At 38.7% G+C, this 21,711-nt stretch overlaps 1 protein-coding gene across 2 annotated transcripts in view; it reads left to right on the top strand.

Annotated features, from left to right (window-relative positions):
- The window catches only part of clip1b (CAP-GLY domain containing linker protein 1b), an 83,933-nt gene that overhangs the window by 33,067 nt on the left and 29,155 nt on the right, over positions 1-21,711 (top strand). For both annotated transcript variants that reach the window (XM_038287019.1, XM_038287018.1), the window contains 5 exons: positions 5,797-5,958; positions 6,182-6,277; positions 9,090-9,147; positions 9,242-9,339; positions 19,439-19,513. In XM_038287019.1, the coding sequence (XP_038142947.1) occupies positions 5,797-5,958; positions 6,182-6,277; positions 9,090-9,147; positions 9,242-9,339; positions 19,439-19,513 (489 nt within the window). The remainder of the gene's footprint in view (positions 1-5,796; positions 5,959-6,181; positions 6,278-9,089; positions 9,148-9,241; positions 9,340-19,438; positions 19,514-21,711) is intronic.

Below are 21,711 nucleotides of genomic sequence, written 5' to 3'. Positions count from 1 at the left end.
TTTCAATTTGTTTTGATGATTTATGGTTGTGATTTATGAGCATAGACTTCCAGTTTTTGTTGTGCTTTTTTACTGCTCAGTTTGGATATATATGAAAGTTCCTTGTGAAAAAATAGGAGTCAGTAACAGGAGAACTGAATAAGACAAGATCTACATGATTTGAGAATGATGGAGGAAGAGATAACCACCTGTTTAATGTTCATTTATTATGTGGTTTTTGCTTGTAGCTCCTAATATTGTGGTAATTAGCATTTTTAGTATTTAGATGAGATATTAATAATAATAAGTTTTCATGTTGCACATCCTAATTTTTTTGGAGGTGATTTTGATTGTATAATGTCTCTGTTTTAGAATAATGTAAGATTGATGCTGGAGGAGTGAGGAAGAAGATAGAAAGACAGAAAGGAGATTGAATGAGAGAGGAGGAAACTAGGAACTCTGATAGAAAAAACGGTTGACAAGAAGGGAGAAAAATTTACTTTGAGGAGTAAAGCAGAGAGCAGGAAACATAAGAGGAAACCTTAATGCACAATACAGAAGCTGTAAAAAGAAGGAAATTATATATGTATATGTTATTGCTGTTTATAAATATGGACTATTCTTGGATTATATACATTGTGTTGATGTTAAGCCTATTCTGCTGTTCAATGGTTAAACTTGTTTAAGACATTTAAAAAGGTTATTTTGCTTTTTACTTGCTATGTCTTCTCTTATATTATTTTACCATAATTACCAGGGCTACTGCCTCAGACCCTGTTCAGTTAATATTTCTGTTTCAAACATTTAAAATGTATAATATGTATTAATAAAGTTCAAGTGATAAAGCGTTGACATGATTTGAGTGATAAACTAACATATTGAGTAATGTAGTGTGCAAAGTATGCTGTGGAACACAGAGTGGCTGTATACTCAGGTTAGTAGGAAAAATGAACCTGCTACTTTGAGACACACAGGCCCCTGATGGGGAACCAACTACCAGTTTTAGTCCGTGAGGCAGACACCCTGTCTACTTTTAAGGCTAGGCTTAAAACTTTCCTTTTTGATAAAGCTTATAGTTAGAGTGGCTCAGGTTATCCTGAGCTATCTCTATAGTTATGCTGCTATAGGTTCAGACTTCTGGAGGACATAGGGATCCCCATTTCATCATTCTGCTTCATTCTCTCTCTGTTCTCCTATTCTGCAGAATCTGTTAGTTCAATCTCTAACGTTCTGCTCTCTCTGCTTTTCCTCAGAGTAGCTTTGCCTCGTCTGTTCCTGTTTAGCTGTGACTCCATCCTGGAAAGAAACATCAGCTGTGCTGCTTCCATCAACACCCTTGTTTATAGATGTTGGAGATCGGCCTGTTTTCCAGTGTAGCCCTGTTTCTCTGACCGTGACTAACTGGATGTGCTCTCTTCGTCCTCTGGCATGGGAGCTGGCTCGGAGCTCGTCTGCCTGGCTGTGTGTTTCCTGGACGGGGCCGCCTTTTACAGTTGCTTTTTGTATCTCTGCTTCTGTCTCCTTGAACCCCAGTCTGCCTCGGCAGATGGCCGCTCACACTGAGCCTGGTTCTGCTGGAGGTTTCTTCCTGTTAATAGGGAGTTTTTCCTCTCCACTGTCGCTACAAGCATGCTTAGTGTGAGGGATTGTATTTGAGTCAATGAGTCGATGCAATCAACTGGTTTTCCTTAGATAGAAAAATTTGTATCGATTTGACTGTATGATCTGGTTGAACTGTAAAGTGCCTTGAGATGACATGTGTTGTGAATTTGGCGCTATATAAATAAAATGAATTGAATTGAATTGATCTGGCTAGGTGACAGTAAGAAACATATATGAACCTTTACCTGCAGGCTTGACTACTATTTGTTTTTTTTATGTTAATGAAGAAAAAAAATATTTCTTATAGGTATGTACAGTAGATGTAAACAGAATAAGTATTTGTTGCACTTTTTTGAAGAGGTGGGGAAACTCTGTCTCAACAGACAGCCACAGGCATAGAATAAATGTTTGTATTTACTTTTCTAAATTTCTTTCCCTCATGTCACTCTCCCCTTAGGAGGCGGCAGAGCTCATTGGGCCCCCAAAATTGGAAAGCCCTGCTAATGACCCTTGACCCCTCCGCTCCCACCCCCACCACTTTGCCCCAACCCAGAGACACAGTTCTAGTTTTCTACTAATAACACTATTCATGTTATTAATCTTAGGATATACTAAACGTTTGGAAAGGCACATTCCTGGCTTTTACACTTGATTTTTGTTGTTTAAATATTAATAAATATGTAAAAATATATGAAACCATTACTGTCCCCGTTTCCTAATTTCATCTCGATAAGATGTATTGATTTTTATCCACGAGCAAGAAATGTCCCCAGATTTGATTTCAGAAATCTGGTCACCTTACTTTACTCTGATTAAAGTTCGGAGATTTCAGTGTATTTTGACAACTTTCAGTGTTGCGGGAGGTTTTACTGAAATGCTCTGGACAGAAAGCAGCCCAGATGGCAGTCAGTTGGTCTAATTTCAGCGTAGCAGTGACAAAATTCAGCCTAACGACCTGCTGGAGAGAAACCTGGGCCGTTTCTCAATTCACAAGAATGAGAGTACGGACTCATGTCCTCGCCAAGTATGTTCTTGAGAAGAACAGAGACGGCAAAAGTACTCACTTTCCATACTTGAGTAAAAGTACAGATACTTGTGTTAAAAAATACTCTGGTAAAAGTGGAAGTACTGATTAAACTTCTTTACTCAAGTAAAAGTACCAAAGTACAGGCTTGTAAATTTACTTAAAGTATAAAAGTAAAAGTAGAAACCACTTTTTTCATGCCGTTGCCTACATTTTAAATGGATGTCTGCCAATAGGACTAGATCTCCGTTGTGTTCATTTTCAATCATCTCGTCGTCCATGCTACTATGCTAACGCCACCGCCACCAAGCTGCAATGATTTGCTGCCAATGAATACCGCCGAATCTGTCGATTCATCTTGTAGTGGTGCGTCAAATGCAACGTAGATTCCCATCCAATTAGATTGAATTTGGTATTGATGACGTGAAAAATAATAACGGTAACTCCATTGAAATGATTCAACACTAAAGTAACGAGCCAATTTTTTAAAATGTAAGGAGTAGAAAGTACAGATATTTGTGTAAAAATGTAAGGAGTAGAAGTAAAAAGTCGCCATAAAAATAAGTAGTAAAGTAAAGTAAAAATATCAGAAAAATCTACTTGAGTACAGTAACGAAGTATTTGTACTTCGTTACTTCCCATCTCTGGAGAAGAACACAATAAAATATGGACTTGGGGAGAACGGGAGGACGCAGAATAAATATGGGTCAAATGGAACAGAAGCGTACTGATGACGTCATCACATGCTCCTCTTGGAGCTGCATTTCCCCTCCTGTTATTATTAGTCTAGATAATACTAAATTCTGACTCTTTTCATTTATTGGGGTAATAATAATGAACACAGTCAGATAAACACAAATCAAATTAGCATTTTGCAAAATAAAATAAAAAAATCGCCATCAGTGTCCTTCACACACGGCTATACCAAAAGACGGCTGCTGCAGACGGGCTAACGTTAGCCCTGGCTGCGGTTAGCCTCGGAGGTCCGCTGGTTGCTGCAGTCCTCTCAAATTTGGAAAAAAAATTTTAAATTATGCATTAAATCGGTAAATTGACCATATAGTGACGCTTTAAAGTATAATATTCTCACCTCAAATGATCTTAAAACATACTTTTATAGAACAACGGCAACAGAAAAGAGAACTTTAAATTTAATACTCTGAGCTCTGTGAGCGCTCCATTGGAAGCTGCTGCTGCCGCAGTGCATGCTGGGACAGCTGTCAGTCTAAGAAAGGACAAGTCTGCTCTGATGCATGCTGGGTAAAGAGGGAGGGGCGAGAACAACATCCGGGGACTTTCTCCGTTCTCGATCTGCTGTTCATGTGAATTAGAACAGTACTAGGACTGAGGGTGATGACGTTTCACGAGCACACGAGAACGCACAAGTACATATATTGAGAAACGGCCCTGGACTTTGACTAGACCATTTAATACATGATTTTCTTTCTGATGCTGATGTTCCTATTATGGTCCTGGCCGTATGGGTAGGTTTATTTCCCTCTTAAAGCTCGACCACCACCCTAGACTATTGTAGCCTTTAAAGGAATAGTACACCCAAAACATGATTAGCCTTCATTTTCTACTCACCTCCATGCTGAACAACACTCTGGAGTACTTTTTTGATATCTCAAATGCATCTGATTCTGGGAGGCTTCTTGCTGTCTGCTGACATTCAAATAATGGAGGTCTATGGTGACCGAGACAGAAAGGTCCATAAAAGTCCACAAAAAACGTGTCAATATTCCTCCATACTGCTCGTCCAATGTATTCCAAGTGTCCTGAGTGGGTAGCGTCCGTAATTTACTCGAAACGAAGTCATTTAGAATGTTTTTAGAGCATAAACAGTAGTGTATAGGATTTCCTGAAAGCGCGCACATGCGCGATCATACGCTACGGAAGCCGGCAGACCAAACCAGATGAAAGTGCGCATTCTTCCAATAATGCAAGCGTAGAAGAAGAAATGTGCCGTTTACCTGTGCAAAGAAAGAAACAACGAAAGAAAAATGTCTGAGGACTTCAGTGTTGAGGAAGAGCATGAGTTCTTTGCCGAGCTGAATGCGCTGGTTTGGTCTGCCGGCTTCCGTAGCGTCGGGATCGCGCATGTGCGCGCTTTCAGGAAATCCTATACACTACTGTTTATGCTCTAAAAACATTCTAAATGATTTTGTTTCGAGTAAATTCTGGATGCTACCCACTCAGGAAACTTGGAATACATTGGACGAGCAGTATGGAGGAATATTGACACGTTTTTTGTGGACTTTTATGGACCTTTCTGTCTCGGTCACCATAGACCTCCATTATTTGAATGTCAGCAGACAGCAAGAAGCCTCCCAGATCTCCAGATGCATTTGAGATATCAAAAAAGTACTCCAGGGTGTTGTTCAGCATGGGGGTGAGTAGAAAATGAAGGCTAATCATGTTTTGGGTGTACTATTCCTTTAAGAGGTTTTCCTTCTACATTCCTATTTTCATTTTCTCATCCAGTCTGAGAAGCCCTCCAGTCACTGCTGATGAGAAGGATCCTCACAGAAGAATGCACCCATCATGCTTCTCTCTGGAGACGGTGCATTCAGGAGGATGGGACGTTTTCCCACCTTTATTTTGTACTGATTGGCCAAAAAGTTCAGTTCTGTTTTAAATCAGAACATGTTTTTATTTTGTAGATTCATAAAGGGAAGTTGTTCTGTTGCCAATTTCTGCCACCTGAGGTGTGGATCTAAACAGCTCCCCCCTGAGTGACAGTGGCCATCTTAGCTGCTTCTCTGATCAGTCTCTCTCTGCCACATCGTTAATTTCAAAGAGGCGGCCTATATTTCAAACTTTAAGATGTTCAACCATCTCAAATGCTTCCTCCCTGAATCGCTTGCTGTATCTCTTGGTCTCCACGATGCTATTTGTTCTCTAATCATCTCAGAATAGCTGGTGTTTTACAATAATGTGTGTTTATCTGTCTCATAAGATCCCTGAACAATATAAGAATAATATGTGGTGATGTTGGCAGTACCATAGCAGTGAAGGATAACAATATATACTGTATTAATATCTTTCAAGGCGCTGTAGATTTTAAAGGCTTTAATTTATTAGACAAATTATTTATTTAAACATGCGAATGTTTGTTTTTGCAGCATAAGATGTCTTCTGTGGGGCATCCTGTGGGCCCTCACGCCTCCTCTGTCCTGTGTATGCCTCAGGTGGCCACAGTTTCTGAGCGCTCCAGGATCATGGAGCTGGAGAGGGAAGTGGCGGACCTCCAGCTCCGGCTGCGGGCATCACAGCAGAAGGAGGACGCAGTGTCGCTGTCGCAGCAGCAAATCAGTGGCCTCAAGGTCCAGGTTCAAGCTCAGGAAAAAAAGGTCTGTGGCCTTAGAATTTCCTGAAACCTTTTTACATAACATAGTTGCTTTGTAACACAGCATCTGGGAGGGATAAACCTGGAGGTGTTGTCTGTCATATACTTTACAGCTCTGTTTTCAGGCCTTAATGTAAATAAACAAAATTCCTGCGTCTATACATAATGGTACTGTGATAAAACATGAATTATGGCCCAATACATGTTTACGATGTTTGTCTCAACAGATCAGCGAGCTGAGCGTCGACCTGGAAAGCAAACAGAAAGAGCTTCAGTCTGCTCATCACGATAGAGCTACTCTGGAGCAGCAGCTTTCCAGTCTGGTAAGAAGAATTGAAGAATCTCTGGTGATGATAGTGATTGTTAAAGAACGGAGGAAACTGCAGCCCCTCTCAGAGATAACTCACAGGCGTCCATGTTTCAATGCACAGCGGTAATTCTGCCATGATTTGAATTTAGAGCGCCCCGGTCTTGTTTGCACATGCAGATATCTTGTTCTGCATGTAGAGATGTATAGGAGCCCTTAAGCATTGTGCAGCATGTCATACTCCATGTAGATTTCAGGACAATGGGATGTTTGAGCAGCTCATCCAAACTCATAAATCCCATTAGATGTTCAAACATGGACACTAAACCCAACCGTGTGATCAGGGACCTAAATCATTAATTGCCACAAGAACAGGGAAAGAAATTCAAGCAACACTGCAAAACTTTTGCTCCAAGCATCAGCTTGATCTGAGTTATATTATTAAATCATTTATCAGGTTAATTAAAAGCACTTGTTGCGTACCAATGAGCTTTTAAAAACCTATTTATAGGAGAGGGTCAGATCTGTCTCTGAATGAGTCATGTGACCCAAAGTTAAGCTAAAAGTTGTTGCTCAGAAACAAAACAAAGAAAGATCACATATATTTTCTAGAGGAATGAATGTGGCCTTGAATTTACAAGGAACTCCCTGAGTTCTCTTTACAAGGTTATAAAGGTTTTAGATTTTTCATTCTAGCTTAGTTTTAGATAGTTATAACTACTTTCTTCTCTAATTCAGTTAGATTTATCATTATTTGTTGATTGTTACCCCGAAATCCCATAATAATTAATGAAATTAATGAAAAAATCCCCAAAAAATAATGAATTGTAATTTTTTGTAATGATCCGCGGAAACCCTGGATAATTTCCGCATGTTTTGCTGCTTTGAATTTAATCATCTCGTGCATGCCCTCTACGATCTACAAGGAACTTAGAGCGGAGCGGACGGGAGCCACAGTGGAGGCTGTAGGCTTTGCTTTGAGCAGCCGGTCTGGAGCGCAGCGGGGCGAAGCGCTGACGGAGTATGTGGGATTTGGGGGTTAGCATGACATGTTGGTCGTGTTGCTGTTAGCATAAACAAAACATGTCGCACAATGCTTGCACACTGTTGCACTTTTATCCACAACTTTCTTTCCGCCGTCATCGTAGGTCACTCTAAATACAATGCGGTCCATTACAGCAGACCTATAAAGTGCTGCTGGTGCGTCTTCCAACTCCTGTTCTTTCCCACTCGCCATACCCACACAATTCTCCACAACAACTGATTTTTTTCAGCTACACCCGGCTACGCTGCTTTGCTTCCTATTCTTCTTCATAAACCATTCCATCCCTATATACCGTAAATTCTCTAATATAGGCCCGGGCCTTTATTTCACTCAAGTGCATCGCGGTCCAGGCCTTTATTGGATAGAGGCCAGAATTAGAGACAGGCCTCTATTGCTATTTGAGCAAAACAGACTACCAGTGGAATGAATAAAAATGAGATTTTGTGTCTATTTGAACCTATAAAACACTAGGTTCATTTATTGAAAAAGTACAGTTACCATGTCTCGCTTGGTTTGAAGTAAAAAAATAAAAAAAATCCTCCAATTCTGTTTAAACCTCCTCCTCAGTTTTTCTCCTCCTCTTCATCTCTCCCTTTAATCTCCTCATCACTCGCGCTCTTCCTGTTCTGCTGCGTGTCTGTTCTCTTCCTCGCGCAGACGGGCAGCAGTCAGGGCCTGTCGTCCAGCTGCGCAGGGCTGTGGTACTTGTATGTTACTACCACAAGTATAATGTTGAGGTATGCCCAGAAAAAACGTTTATAGCCCTGGCCTGTATTAGAGACCGGCCATTATTTACCTCCTCTGACAGCGAGACCGGCCATTATTAGAGACCCGGCCGCTATTGGAATACAGGACAATATTAGAGAATTTACGGTATATATATATATATATATATATATATATATATATATATATATATATATATATATATATATATATATATATATATATATATATATATATATAGATATATATATATATATAGATATGGTTGAAGGAGGATGTTTAAAAAAAGGGGGGGACTGTTCTTTCAAATATCTTCTGACTTTGTACATTCCAATGCGTGCTTCTTTTATTTTTTATCTTTTATTTTTTATCTGTGATTTGTGAAATGTGAACATGTGTCTGAAAGGTGTACTACCACTGCACAAAATTGCCCATACTGGGACAAATAAAAGCTACTGAACTGAACAATGAATTTTGTCCTCATGCATTTGACCAGCGTGCTCTAACCGCTGTTGCGGGCCTTGCATTGCCTCGTCATTTCATTTTGCAGGCTAAAGGATCCTGATGCTTCATAAAATATCTCCCCCTCCTTTGTCTCAGTGAGATCTAGTCCTCTGCAGACGCTACAGCAGCTGCATTGCTAGTTTTTGTAAGTTTGATGGAATTGGAGTTTTCACAGAAACAACGAGATCTGGTGATCATCATCCCAAAAAAATTAAAGCAAGATATATTTATGGTCATTTTTGTTAATATATCAAAAAATATGGTTAAAGTAAAAACCTGATCCACAAGTTTAAGACTCTACTTTCTTTATTTTATTATTAAAATGTCTTTTTATTCTTGGGTCCAAATCTGTATCTCTGCCCAGACTCACGTTTATTACTATAAGCTGTTTTGCTTGCAGGCATTGTGAAAGTAGCCTCATTAACAGAGGCATTTCATCCACAATCTTGCATGTTTTCTGGAGCCCGTCATTATTCCCCAGTTATCTCAAGGTACAGGAATGCTGCTGTGTAAATGTTTAGCATGTAATCATGCTGATGCTTCTGCATTTCAGAGACAAAAGCTGGAGATTGCTGAGGAGGAGAGCAGGACCGTTACAAAAACCATGAAAGGTAAAGATACCTCTTCTCTATGTCTGCTGCTCATGTGATTAACTTTTTTGTGACTTGATTGATGATTGTCTGTTGTTCTGCTGTTTTCCAACAGAGCTGGAGAATTCTATGGAGCAGACAAAGAAGGAGATCCAAAGCGTGAACCAGGAAAGTCAGAGCAGAGAAACGGATCTGAAGTCCCAACTGTTAAAGGTAGGATCCCTGCATGGGCTTGGTGCTGAATGGGAACTCTGCTATATTCAACATAATCAAAGTTAGAGGAATTATTTGGGCATGCAAAGTGAAATACTTTTTAATCTATTTTGCCATTATTTTATGACCAATAAATCACCCACCTCGGTGCTGGTTTCATTTATTTAACATAACATGCAGCATTGAGTCCAATCGGCTCCACAATAGGCTCTATGCACAGCTCCACTACTTCCTGAATTTAAGGCAGCTCCTTTGTTTCCTGTCTTTCATGATTGGATGCACTGATTAATCCAGGTGTGTATGACCTAAGTAACTGGCCAGACACACCTGGATTAATCAGTGGAGCTGCCTTAAATTCAGGAAGTAGTGGAGCTGTGCATAGAGCCTATTAATGCCACAAATGTTAAGGATGTGTATTAAAGCCCTTCACTACATTTCTATGCAGAGGTAGAGCTGATTGCTAGGGTTAAACACGCATCAGAGAAATTTGTACAATATAAATCTGTGTTTGGTTCGTTCTATAGTTTTTTTCGTTCAAAACAAAAAAACAAAACAAGCATGTGGTTTTTTGTTTTTCCGTTTTTAAAACGAAATTGGAAAAAATGGCATTTGCGAAAATGAAAAAAGGGTACGTTTGTTTTTTTTTTAACTGCAATGGTTAAACCAAAGACAAACTTTTATTTTGTTGTTAATTCAACGGACCTTATGGCAAAACCGGAAATGAAGACCTGAACTCCCAAAACATAACTTGTTTAGTTACCAGTAGGTGGCGGTAATGTACGCCTTCAATTTCTTGCCAACCGCCATTACAATCCACAAGAAGAAGAACTTTTTCAGTTAGCGCTACCAAAATGGAAACGTTTGTGTTATTTAGAGGGAATCGGAGTGTGTTTTTTCTTTCTCAAAAAGTTCGATAATCAATGCAGAAAACAGTTCAAGTGCAGCCATTGCCTTTTGTTTAGAAATGGTTTGTTTTGATGCCGTCTTCATCCACTGTAAATTATTTTTCTTTGGCGACTTACTTCATTTCCGGTACCGCTACATATTAAAACAACAACCATATTTTATTTTCCTTTAGATGGCAAAACAAAACTCAAACGCTGTTGATTTTCTATTAATTCGATTTTTCATTTTTTCAATTTAGGTTTTAAAAACGGAAAAACAGAAAAACCAAATGCTTGTTTTGTTTTTTCTTTTTTGTTTTGAAACAAAAAACCAAAGAACGAACCATACATGGATTAATATGCCAGCTAATTTCCATGTTTTTGATTAAAGAAGTTAATTGGTCTTATTGTTCAACTTACAATTGTTTGATAAGCGTGTACTTTCTTGAAAACATGATTTTTTTTTCTTGTATCAACAGGATCTTTTGATTAACATGAATTACTATCTTTTTTTTTTATCTTTACAATATGCTAAATTTAGAAAAAAAAGTAGAGCATCATTCTATTTTAACAATTTATTGTGCGATCTGTAATAAATACTGACTGAATAAAGAAAACATGTTTTCCTTACACATAATTTAATGAAACATATTTCTAAGATATAACAAACCAGTAACCTATTGGGTTACTTAATAAAAAATGTTTTATATGTGGAAAATGTATTATTTTTAATTAACAGAGATGTAAAACTATCATTAAAAAACAGGGTATGTTGCACTATGTCAGACTATTAGCCTCTTCGTTTAAATGACACAAACGCTAACTGTGATATAACTCAAATTTTATTGTTATCCAGTATTTAGTGCTCTGAGAGACTTTGTTCTACTAGCAGCGCTTTTAAAAAAGCGTTTTTTTTTCAAGCACAGCAGAGAAGTTATGCTGCTTCGTCATGCAGCATAGCTAAGTAGGCAGCATTTAGGTGATAACTTAAAGGGACAGTGTGTACGATTGATCGCCATCTAGTGGTGCACTAAATTAATTACAAATGAGAGACTGGTGCCTCCGCTGTTAGCGTGTGAGACCTATTAAAGCCAGGCATACACTGTACGATTATTTGCCTTTTTCGGGCTGATTCTCCAGTCGTGGAAGAATTTTTCGATTGGTGTAGTATACAGGGGATAACGAGTGGCAATCAGACTCTCACGACCACCTTCCGATCAGGAATCGTGAGGTCGGAGAAAATCAAACATGTTGAAATTCAATCAGCCGTCGTAAGATTGCATCTGAGTGTTAAGCCGCACAGTGTTAGAACATGCATTGTGAGCTGTGAACTTTTAACCCCTGAGGTTTCGTCGTACAGTTTGAGCTGTAGCTGCGTGCAACAATTGAAAATATCCCACAGTGTCTGTCCGGCTAAAGGAAGCTGCAGAGTGACATCTACACACAGCAGCTAATAACTGTTGCATCCGAGCTCATCCAATGTCGGCTAAATAACTAGCCGTCTCTGCCTTGTTTCTAACATATAAATTCGCTATTATATTGAATAACCTAACCTGTCCTGAAGAAAGCCTGCAACATTAGCGTCCTTTTGGAGTGCACTCCCTCAGAAATTGTCTCCACCTGGAAAAATCTGCACGAACATTGTTTTATTCCTGGTTAATGTGTATTTTTTCCTTTTTTTAATGTGTTTCTTTTGCCTCTCACTCAACATAAAGTGCAGATGTTTCTTCATTGCAAAACTTGAAAGTTTAGGATAGAATGATGTAGTTGTTTTTGCTTGTTTTTAACTCAACTGAACAACACATTTCCAGACACAGGCAGACAACTTTTTCCTCTATCTGCTTCGCTAATCAAAAACGCCAACACAATATGGCATTTCCCATTGGGTGGACCACCCCTTATGTTTTTAGAAACTACTAGTTCTAAGCTAAGAGAATGCTCTCATTTTGTATTTCATGTTATTAGGCTCTCACAGAATGTGTATTTATTAAAGCATTACTAGATTTTTGCTAATAAACAGCCAGATTTGTTACATATTGACCCTTTAAGGAGTGGAGCCACATAAAGTTCATTCTGTATCCTTGTCATCATTAAATAGTGTCAATAATATCAGACTGGACTCTGGATCGATTCACTCTGGCTTTACTTCTCTTGCTAATACCAGTAAGGCTGTCCTTAAGAATGATTAGTGGTGCCTTCCAGTGGACAGTGGCAGCACTACATCACTAAAGAGACTCCTAAATCTGACTTTATCAATTAATGGGATGGAAAAAAAGTCAAGCTAATCAACCATTTATCGACAATTATAAGTCAATTATTTGTTGGTTGATTAAGTGTTTACTCTAAAAGTGATATATAGCTCTGATTGTGAAGTGTCTCTGTGGATGTGGATTAACACAGCAATGTTTAAACAGAAGCAAACTGACAGCTAATTTTAAAACTTAATTTTCCTACTGTGCTTTAAACTAAAAGAGAAAATGGCCACTTCTGTTTAGATCTGGGTTCTTTGACAACATGATTGTATTTTTAACAGTTGTTGTGCTATTTGTCTGTATGTTTCTTGTCTTGCATGACTCAGTTTGCTAACCACATGGTTATAGACTGACTACTGCAGTAAATGACCTGTACTTATACTAAAAGGCAAAGGGCAGTGAAGTGCCAAGTACACTGATCTCAATAATAATAATTATTACAGAAGTGATGCAGTTTTAAGGGCAGTGTCCCTGATGAAGGAATAAAATTGTATGACTGCTGTTGTGTATAGACTTTTAAATGATATGTCTGCCAAAACATGTTTTACTGTTCTTTCATTTCCCTCTCGTGGTGTTGCAAAGAAAGGGGTCCTCTGTGAAACAGGGAATCGGCTTGCACATTCTGAGGCTTAAAGAAAATGGTGAATAGAAAATCTGTGTCTTAACAAACATAAAAAGCAGTTACTGTTATGCATGGATATGCACACAGCTCTGCAGTACTTCTCAGAAGTGGAACGGCAGCAGTGTGTTCATGTATGTGTTAGTGATGTCTTAATAACATTATAACAGCCTGAGGTTTCAGTTGGCTTTAACCTGGTAGATCTTTAAATGTGCTGAATGCTTTGAATGAAAGAAACATTTAGAACCTAATGTGGAGAACATTTTAAAAGGCTCATTAAATGTCCACATCATATAAATTAATTTAGTTCTTCCATTTTACAGATTAATTAGGTTTCTTTTAATGAGGTCAATAATGGGGGAAAAAAACTTGAAGGTTAAAGCAGTAATGGGAGGAAAATTAAAGAATGATACTTTCTGATTCCTCAATAAAAGGACCAAGTTCCTCTGCTAGATTAGATGTTAAAAAAAAACCCAGAGAAGTTGTGTTTGTTGTTGTAAGCTGGTGTCACGTGCACTCGGTCTCGGCTTGTTTCGTTCTCGATTTCGGAAACATCTGAACGCCTCGACAGACAGCATGCGCGTTCATGTGCTTTGAAGGTGTGGTTTCGAGGGGTGGTCTGAAGGGAGAGGCATGGTTGTGTATGTTCAAAAATATAGGTTGCTGGATCCGTTTTTCCAAGATCTCATACGGCACCTTTAAGATATAATTAATACAAATTTCGGCCGATGATGTCACCATCCGCCGATTAAACTCCGAATTGAACCAAAGTGATCTCCTTTTTTAGTGCTACGTTTGTGCAGATTTATGCCGTTAAGACTGACATTTGTGCTGCTTTAGCTTTTAAGATACTATCGATTTTAAATTCGTCCGATGACACCACCTTCCTGTCATCCAATTTGAGTCCATTTTAACTTAACACTCTTAACTTATTTTGCAACAAACTAAAGTTATAAAACATTTGTAGACTCACCTTTATCTGTTACCGCCACTGCTGGTGGAACAAAGAACTACAGGATATGCTGCTATACATACCCCCAACTCTTCAACAAGCCCTGGGAAAGACAGGAAGTACTAGGTGTGTAGTTGGACCAAATGTCTGCAAAGGTATCCCCTCGGAAAACTGAAATCACAAGGGTAAATGGAAACGCTACCTAGGCTTTTAAAAGCCTCGGGCTTTTGAGTGGCAATGGAAAAGAGACTGCAGGCGTTTCTGAGGGATTTTAAATCATTTTGAGAAAGTGGCCTGGTAAGGCCATGTTCACATACACCAAACTGTTTTTGTACGGTCAGAGCAGTAAATAATAAGTTAAATATAACTTTAATACAACGAGGCTGTGATGAGTAATGAGACATGGATCCCAGTGGATCTGGCTACCATCCACTATGAGGAAGGTATGCTAACACTTTGGCTCCAAATGGTGTCATCAGCTTTTTACCTTTCAGCTCTTAGCCTCATTTAAAGGCTGTGTTGAGGTTTGGGGTTTCATTTATGAGAAATAGATTTGGTTAAAAAAGGCCAGCCGTTATACAGGGTGGCCTTTTCTTGCTGCAAAAGTATTCAAAAGCTCATAACATGAGCCCAGAGGTTATCTTTGAAGTGTATTTTAGATGCAGATGGTAACACAAGATTAGTACCATACATGTTTAAAAATAACAAAAACTCATTACAGCCTTCTAATAAAGACTAGAAGAAAAATAAGTTCTGTTTATCTTAAACATTTCTTCCCAGCAGCCCAGATCAGCTCTGCTGTCACGATAAACTCCCAGTGATCAGAACAGACTGGTTCAGTTCATTTACTATTTATATCCGTACTTTTATCGTCTCTTTCTGCAGATGTCAGACATTCCTTCTGCAGGTGCAGAAAGAGTGTCTGTAAATAAAAGAGGTTCAGGCTGTAATTGCAGTAACAAATTGCTTTTACCATGCAGACATGAGTTTTCTGCTTCTATGGTTTTTACAAGAAAGGGCAGTTTGCTGTATGAAAGCGTGACACATTCCTGTTCCCTAAAGCTAAAGCTTTTATCCGCCTGCTCTGGCTTCATAAAACGCATTACAAATGTATGATAAAGTGAAATAACCTCTACTCAGTCCCTTTATGAGAAATACATCAGGGGAGTGTTGGCCCAGCGGTTAGAGCAGTGTGCTTGTGCTCTGAGAAGGTTGCAAGTACCCGGTTTAATCCCCACAGCCTGCATTCTGGGTTCCTGAGCAAGATCCTTAATCCAACACTGCTCCCCTGGAGCCACACAATAGAGGAGGATTGGTTAAATACAGAGAGTGAATTTCCCTATTGTGGGACAATAAAGGGGTTTACATTACATTAATAAAAAACAAAACAACAACTGATTTTTAGCCTTTGGGTCTTCTAATAAGTATGAATTACATTTTGTACCATGGTTTTTGCAATGGACACATATTTTACATTGGAAATTTTGGATAAATAATCCAGAAATGAAACTTCGAAAAGCTTCTTTATTAAAAGAGAGTAAATTAGCGGTTTTCTTTGATTATTTTCATCCATATTCATGAATGTTAACTATTTTTTTTACAGATTATACTTTGAAATATACTTTGGATTTCTCTTTTAGATTGAGTTTTATAAATTGCATTCTTTTCTAAAACCGCGGTCTAAAGCAGCAAGAAGAAAGCAATCTAATGTTGTTTTTTAAAAGTCAAATATTTCTGTAAGCGAGGACAAAAACCTAAAGAGGAGAATGCTTATTTACTTTTGCTGGGAATCTATTTTAGCCGATAACTATTCAAATTCTTCTTTGCTTAGTTGTCTGTAACATGTAGCTAACTCTTAATATTTTATGTAAATTTTATGACAGCTGAGACATGAGGCACCCAGGTAAACGTCATGTTCTGTTCAGATGGATGCGGATGTATAGAGCTGATGCGTGATGTGCAAATAAGCCCCTGTAAAATCTCCAAGCTTTATCTATGGATTCATACATGGTGTTTTTTCAGCATTAATTAAAGATACAGTTATTCATATACTTCACTGATTGAGGAAGTCTCTTTTTTTTAATCGTTATTCAAGGTAAACAGCAGCCAGATAACAAAGTTGACTTCTGTTGTCAAACCTTAGTGTTAAAGGGCCATTATCTAGCCACTTTTAAGAATGTCTCTGCTTTCACACTCTTGAATCAAATATTTAGGTCATTAGCAAGAGTTGGTAGATGTTGTCTTCATGCTGATGGGGTTATTTAACCATTCAATTTAGGTGTGTTTGACCAGAGAGGCCTCTAAAAGGTTTAGAACTGTGTTCATTAAGGGCTGGGGCTGGACAGATCTATATTTATAGATATAGCATTTAACAACTAAGGGCCTGATCTACTAATGGTCTGCATGTATAAAAACACATTCAAACTTGATAGCAAGCGCAAAGCTGATCTACTAACCAGTTGCAACCAGAAAAGGTTTGTTTAATGAACAAAAAGGCAGGTACAATTAGGGGGGGTAAAAAACAGCAATTACTTGTTAAAGTCGTAGGGAAGTCATATTTAAATGTCAAATCATTCTGGCTTAAACATGTATATAAATGTACTCTTTATCAGACTATCTTGTCCAAAAATTAAGAAAATTTGTATTTAAAAAAACAATTCTGTCATAAAATCAGTTTTCTTCCGTTATCTTATGCAGACCTGTTAGTTATAGGTCAGCCTGTACACATAAATTCGGCCAATCATATATCAACGGTCATCTGTCAATCTGATTTTTTCGGTCATAGCATCTTGATTCATATGTCGCAGCTTATATACACAACGGTTGAAATAAGAAATAAGAATAATTTTCTTTCCCATTAAATTCCGTCCCAGTGTTCATGGGGATGGACGTCTGTGTCTTCTGCAGGCGTAGAGCTAACAGAACTGGCAGCGTTGCGAGGCAAACATGTACGGCTGTAAGCCTTCTACACCATACCAAGCTTCTGCCGCCCTGGCGTCCTCTTCCACAACATCTTCATCCCCGCTTTCCTCCTTGAAATAAAAAATGTACGATGGAGGAGACTCATCCGCGATCTCCAACACAAAACTCTCCTCCTCTTGCATGTTTCCTCTGTCCATAGCGTTCCTTGACAGTGTTGTTGCTAAGTCACCAATTCAGTGCTACTTGGTCCCGATTGAATTTCCCATTAGGAACCTACTAGCACTTAGTTGCTAACTGGTTAGCAAAATGCTTCGAAGAAACTGACAACAACCAAACTTGCTTGTGAACCTTCCGCCACAACAATCCCGCCCTCTTGATAAATGACCAATCACATTTACTTTATTCACTTGTGTAAAGTCGTCCACCACTCGAGAGAATTTAGAAATGGGTTGGAAAACGGTTATGACTTTAATTGCAGTTAAGTTTTCACAATTCAATATCGATCCACAAAACTCTCTGAAATAGTTCTGGACAAGTTCCTCCTGGCCAGTAAGTTTGTGATCTACAGCGTTGTGTAACTTTGCATCATACTGAAGAAAAATGGATGTGAATTTCTGTGAGCATCAGACATAGAATAAGTGGAGTATCTTCCACCCAGGAATTCAAGTTAACCAAGGGGTGACTTAAAGACGGTCACAAATAGAAGCCATGAAATGTTCAGGCAGACTATCATAATTAAAGGTGCCAACCAGAGTTATTTTTCTTTTGTACTGTGCTGTACAGCAGCGCCAGATTGAAGTCAGAGGCGGGGTTTAACTGCTCATGCTAGCATTCCCATAGTCGACAGTAACTATGCTAAGCTACAGGAAAATAAACAACAGATCTTAAAAATCATATCTGGTTCTACCTAAGTAATAATAATGGACATGCAGGTGGCGCAGAGGTTAGTGCACACAACTCATGTACAGAGTTTTTTATTCTTTAGGCACGTGAGTCTTTAAAATGCCAGAACTTGCATAAAGTCTGTTTGACAGCATCATTTATAAACATTAAATCTGTTGTTGTTATCCAACTTTTTTGTTTCATTTTTTGTTTGTGTGTAAATATTGGATAAAAAAACATAGAAGTTTAACAGGAAGGTTACTCTACTTTAAAGGAATAGTACACCCAAAAATTGATTAGCCTTCATTTTCTACTCACCCCCATGCTGAACAACACCCTGGAGTACTTTTTTGATATCTCAAATGCATCTGGAGATCTGGGAGGCTTCTTGCTGTCTGCTGACATTCAAATAATGGAGGTCTATGGTGCCCGAGGCAGAAAGGTCCATAAAAGTCCACAAAAAACGTGTCAATATTCCTCCATACTGCTCGTCCAATGTATTCCAAGTGTCCTGAGTGGGTAGCGTCCAGAATTTACTCGAAACAAAGTCATTTAGAATGTTTTTAGAGCATAAACAGTAGTGTATAGGATTTCCTGAAAGCGCGCACATGCGCGCTCACGACGCTACGGAAGCCGGCAGACCAAACCAGATGAAAGTGCGCATTCAGCGTCTGCTCTGCCAATAATGCAGGCGTAGAAGAAGAAATGTGCTGTTTACCTGTGCAAAGAAAGAAACAACGAAAGAAAAATGTCTGAGGACTTCAGTGTTGAGGAAGAGCATGAGTTCTTTGCCGATCTGAATGCGCTGGTTTGGTCTGCCGGCTTCCGTAGCGTCGTGAGCGCGCATGTGCGCGCTTTCAGGAAATCCTATACACTACTGTTTATGCTCTAAAAACATTCTAAATTACTTCGTTTCGAGTAAATTCTGGATGCTACCCACTCAGGACACTTGGAATACATTGGACGAGCAGTATGGAGGAATATTGACACGTTTTTTGTGGACTTTTATGGACCTTTCTGCCTCGGGCGCCATAGACCTCCATTATTTGAATGTCAGCAGACAGCAAGAAGCCTCCCAGATCTCCAGATGCATTTGAGATATCAAAAAAGTACTCCAGAGTGTTGTTCAGCATGGGGGTGAGTAGAAAATGAAGGCTAATCATGTTTTGGGTGTACTACTCCTTTAAGTTAATTTAAGTGCAATTAGAGGGAGAGGGGGTAGGAAAAATTAGTTTTACTTCTTCATACCCCTTTTCAGACAATTTCCATTAATCAGTGTCATTTTTCTGGCTGTATATACCGACAGGTTTATTCGGTGGAGGGGTTTGTTTCTATTTATTTTCAGGTGAATTTAGTTAGTTTGGAAATTGGTGTTTGGTTTGGTTGATGTTAACTAGTCTCTTGTGTGTATACTTGGTTGATTCACTTATTGTTGTTTGTCAAATTGTCTGAAAATTGTATGAAATAAATTCCCATTCTAATTCATTCACAGTTACTCAGTACTCAAGTAGCCTTTCTACTGAATACTTTTTCACCTTTGCTTGACTAATTTCTTGGACAGTAAAATCTTGTCTTTTTGTGTTTCTAGACTACTGAGAAATTGGAGAAAACGACTCTGTCACTGGAGCAGCTGACTAATGAGAAGAAAACACTTGAGTCGCAGGTAAGAAGGGATTGATAGGAAACTTTTAACACTTTTAACAAGGAGAATTTATCTTCTGCAGAGGTGGAACTAACTAACTTAAACATCACCGGATTCTTGTTCAACCCTTTGTCTTTGGATTCAGTTTATATAATTGGCCGCATTCCCAGGAAATATGATCGGGCATTTTGATGTCCCTTATCTTACACTGAAGATGGTTTACTGATACAAGGATCCTGCTTGTTCTCAATAAAATAAAAGTAAAAAGCATTGCTGTTATTTTAAGAGGATAGAGGCCTGCTGTAATGTTTAATCAGTAAGAGCGGTAGATTAATGATAATGGACATTGGTAAAGTGAAAGCTTGTTTTAAGTTGGAGTTCTCAAACACAGCATAGCTCACATGACTTAAGGAGCATTATTTTTCCATATACAAGAGAGGAAAACTCTTTTTGAAACTGGAAATCCTCTCACATGTATTTCTGCATCCCCCTCCTTCTTTCCGACTGTGCTTTTTTTTTATTCCATTCATGCAACATTTTCAAATGAAAGCTTTATGTATGTCTGCATGGGTTTTACTCAGTCTGTCCACAGCAGCGTGAAAGGGTTTGCACATGCACGTACATGGGCTCCGCATCTGCGGCCTGCAGGGTTTTTGTTGCACATTCAAGCTGACTGGATGATTACACAGACTGTTCTTGTTGGGGGAAATTCAGACTCAGCCATCGCTTTAAATTAAGCATGAATGAAACCCTGCAGCCTCCTCTGCCTTCTCTACATTTATTTTTTTATCATCTTCTTTTATCATCATTGTTTTGTTTTGTTTTTTTCAAACTGTTCATTGTACTGCTGCTAAGCTCTCTGGTGCCCTCATGCTGTCTTTCTGCACATTCATCTCGCCTCTGGAACTTTCATAGCCAACAGCAGATGTATAGCTTTAAGGCACAGGGTGTTTATAAAGCATAATTTATATAATGTGAAACTGGGTGTTTTTAAAGCATAATTTATATAATTTAATCTCTCACAAGCATCACATTCAAGAAGTTTGTCTATCTCTCTTTTTACAGGATAGACTGTGAGGCCTATCTGTTGGGGTTTTCGTTATAGACCTTGTTTCTGTCCCAGTAGTAAGATTGTAAAGTGGAACATTTATTGTCTGCCATTTATTGAAATTATTTCTGTGTAATATGAAGGAGACAAGAAAGTTTTGTTTTCCAAAGCAACAGTTAGTGCTAATGTCAAAGGCAAAGGGCAAAATAAATTATATTTCTAGCATGCTGGATTTAAAAGCATGGCACTTTAATACTTTAGCCACCAAATATGAGAGTCAGACAGGATATTAATATTGAAGACATTGTAAGGATGATTGGGATTTGGGAGTTTTGCAGATCTAGTTGTATGTTGTTACTTTCATTTCTGATTAGGACACAATTAGGATGTCCAAAAACATCCTAATGGTCCCCAAAAATATTTTGTAAAGATACATTTTTTATTATTTCTGTTCATCGTTAAGTCAGTCTACTGCTTCTCAGACAGTGTGAAGTTGCTCTTCTCTCCAAACTTAACACACATCTATCAATCTCCTGCCAACAAAATGTATTTTCGTTTTTGTCTAGCGCTGGCTCAGCTCTCTTAGAGCTCCACTAGAGCTCCTCTTCAACTCCTCCATGTCAACTAGTGTAGAGGATTGTTTTTCTCCACCTTCTGTTTTAGGATGTCCTGAAGATCTTCAATTCACTTCAGTTTATGTATATCAGAGACAATTCGACCAGATCATCCAGTCAAATTGATTCAAAGTTTTCTATGTAAGGAAAACCAGCTGATTGCATCAACTCATTGACTCGAAGGCAATCCCTCTCACTAAGCATGCTTGTAGCGACAGTGGAGAGGAAAACTCACTTTTAACAGGAAGAAACCTCCAGCAGACGCAGGCTCAGTGTGAGCGGCCATCTGCTGAGGCTGACTGAGGTTCAAGGAGACAGAAGCAGAGATAGAAAAAGAAGCAGAGATACAAAAGGCAACTGTCAACCAGCTCCACAGGCGGCACTGTCCCGGAAACACACAGCCAGGCAGAGGAGCTCTGAGCCAGTTCCCATGTCAGAGGATAAGGAGAGCACATCCAGTTAGTCACAGACAAGATATCAGATGAAGCTACTATGATGAGAAAAAGCAGAGAGCATAAAGTTAGAGATTGAACTAAAAACTAATGCAGAATAGGAGA

This window comes from Cyprinodon tularosa, unplaced genomic scaffold (genome assembly GCF_016077235.1).
Source record: "Cyprinodon tularosa strain WSP-4 unplaced genomic scaffold, ASM1607723v1 ctg233, whole genome shotgun sequence".
NCBI classification, from domain to species: Eukaryota; Metazoa; Chordata; class Actinopteri; order Cyprinodontiformes; family Cyprinodontidae; genus Cyprinodon; species Cyprinodon tularosa.
This window is presented reverse-complemented; position numbering and strand designations above follow the sequence as displayed.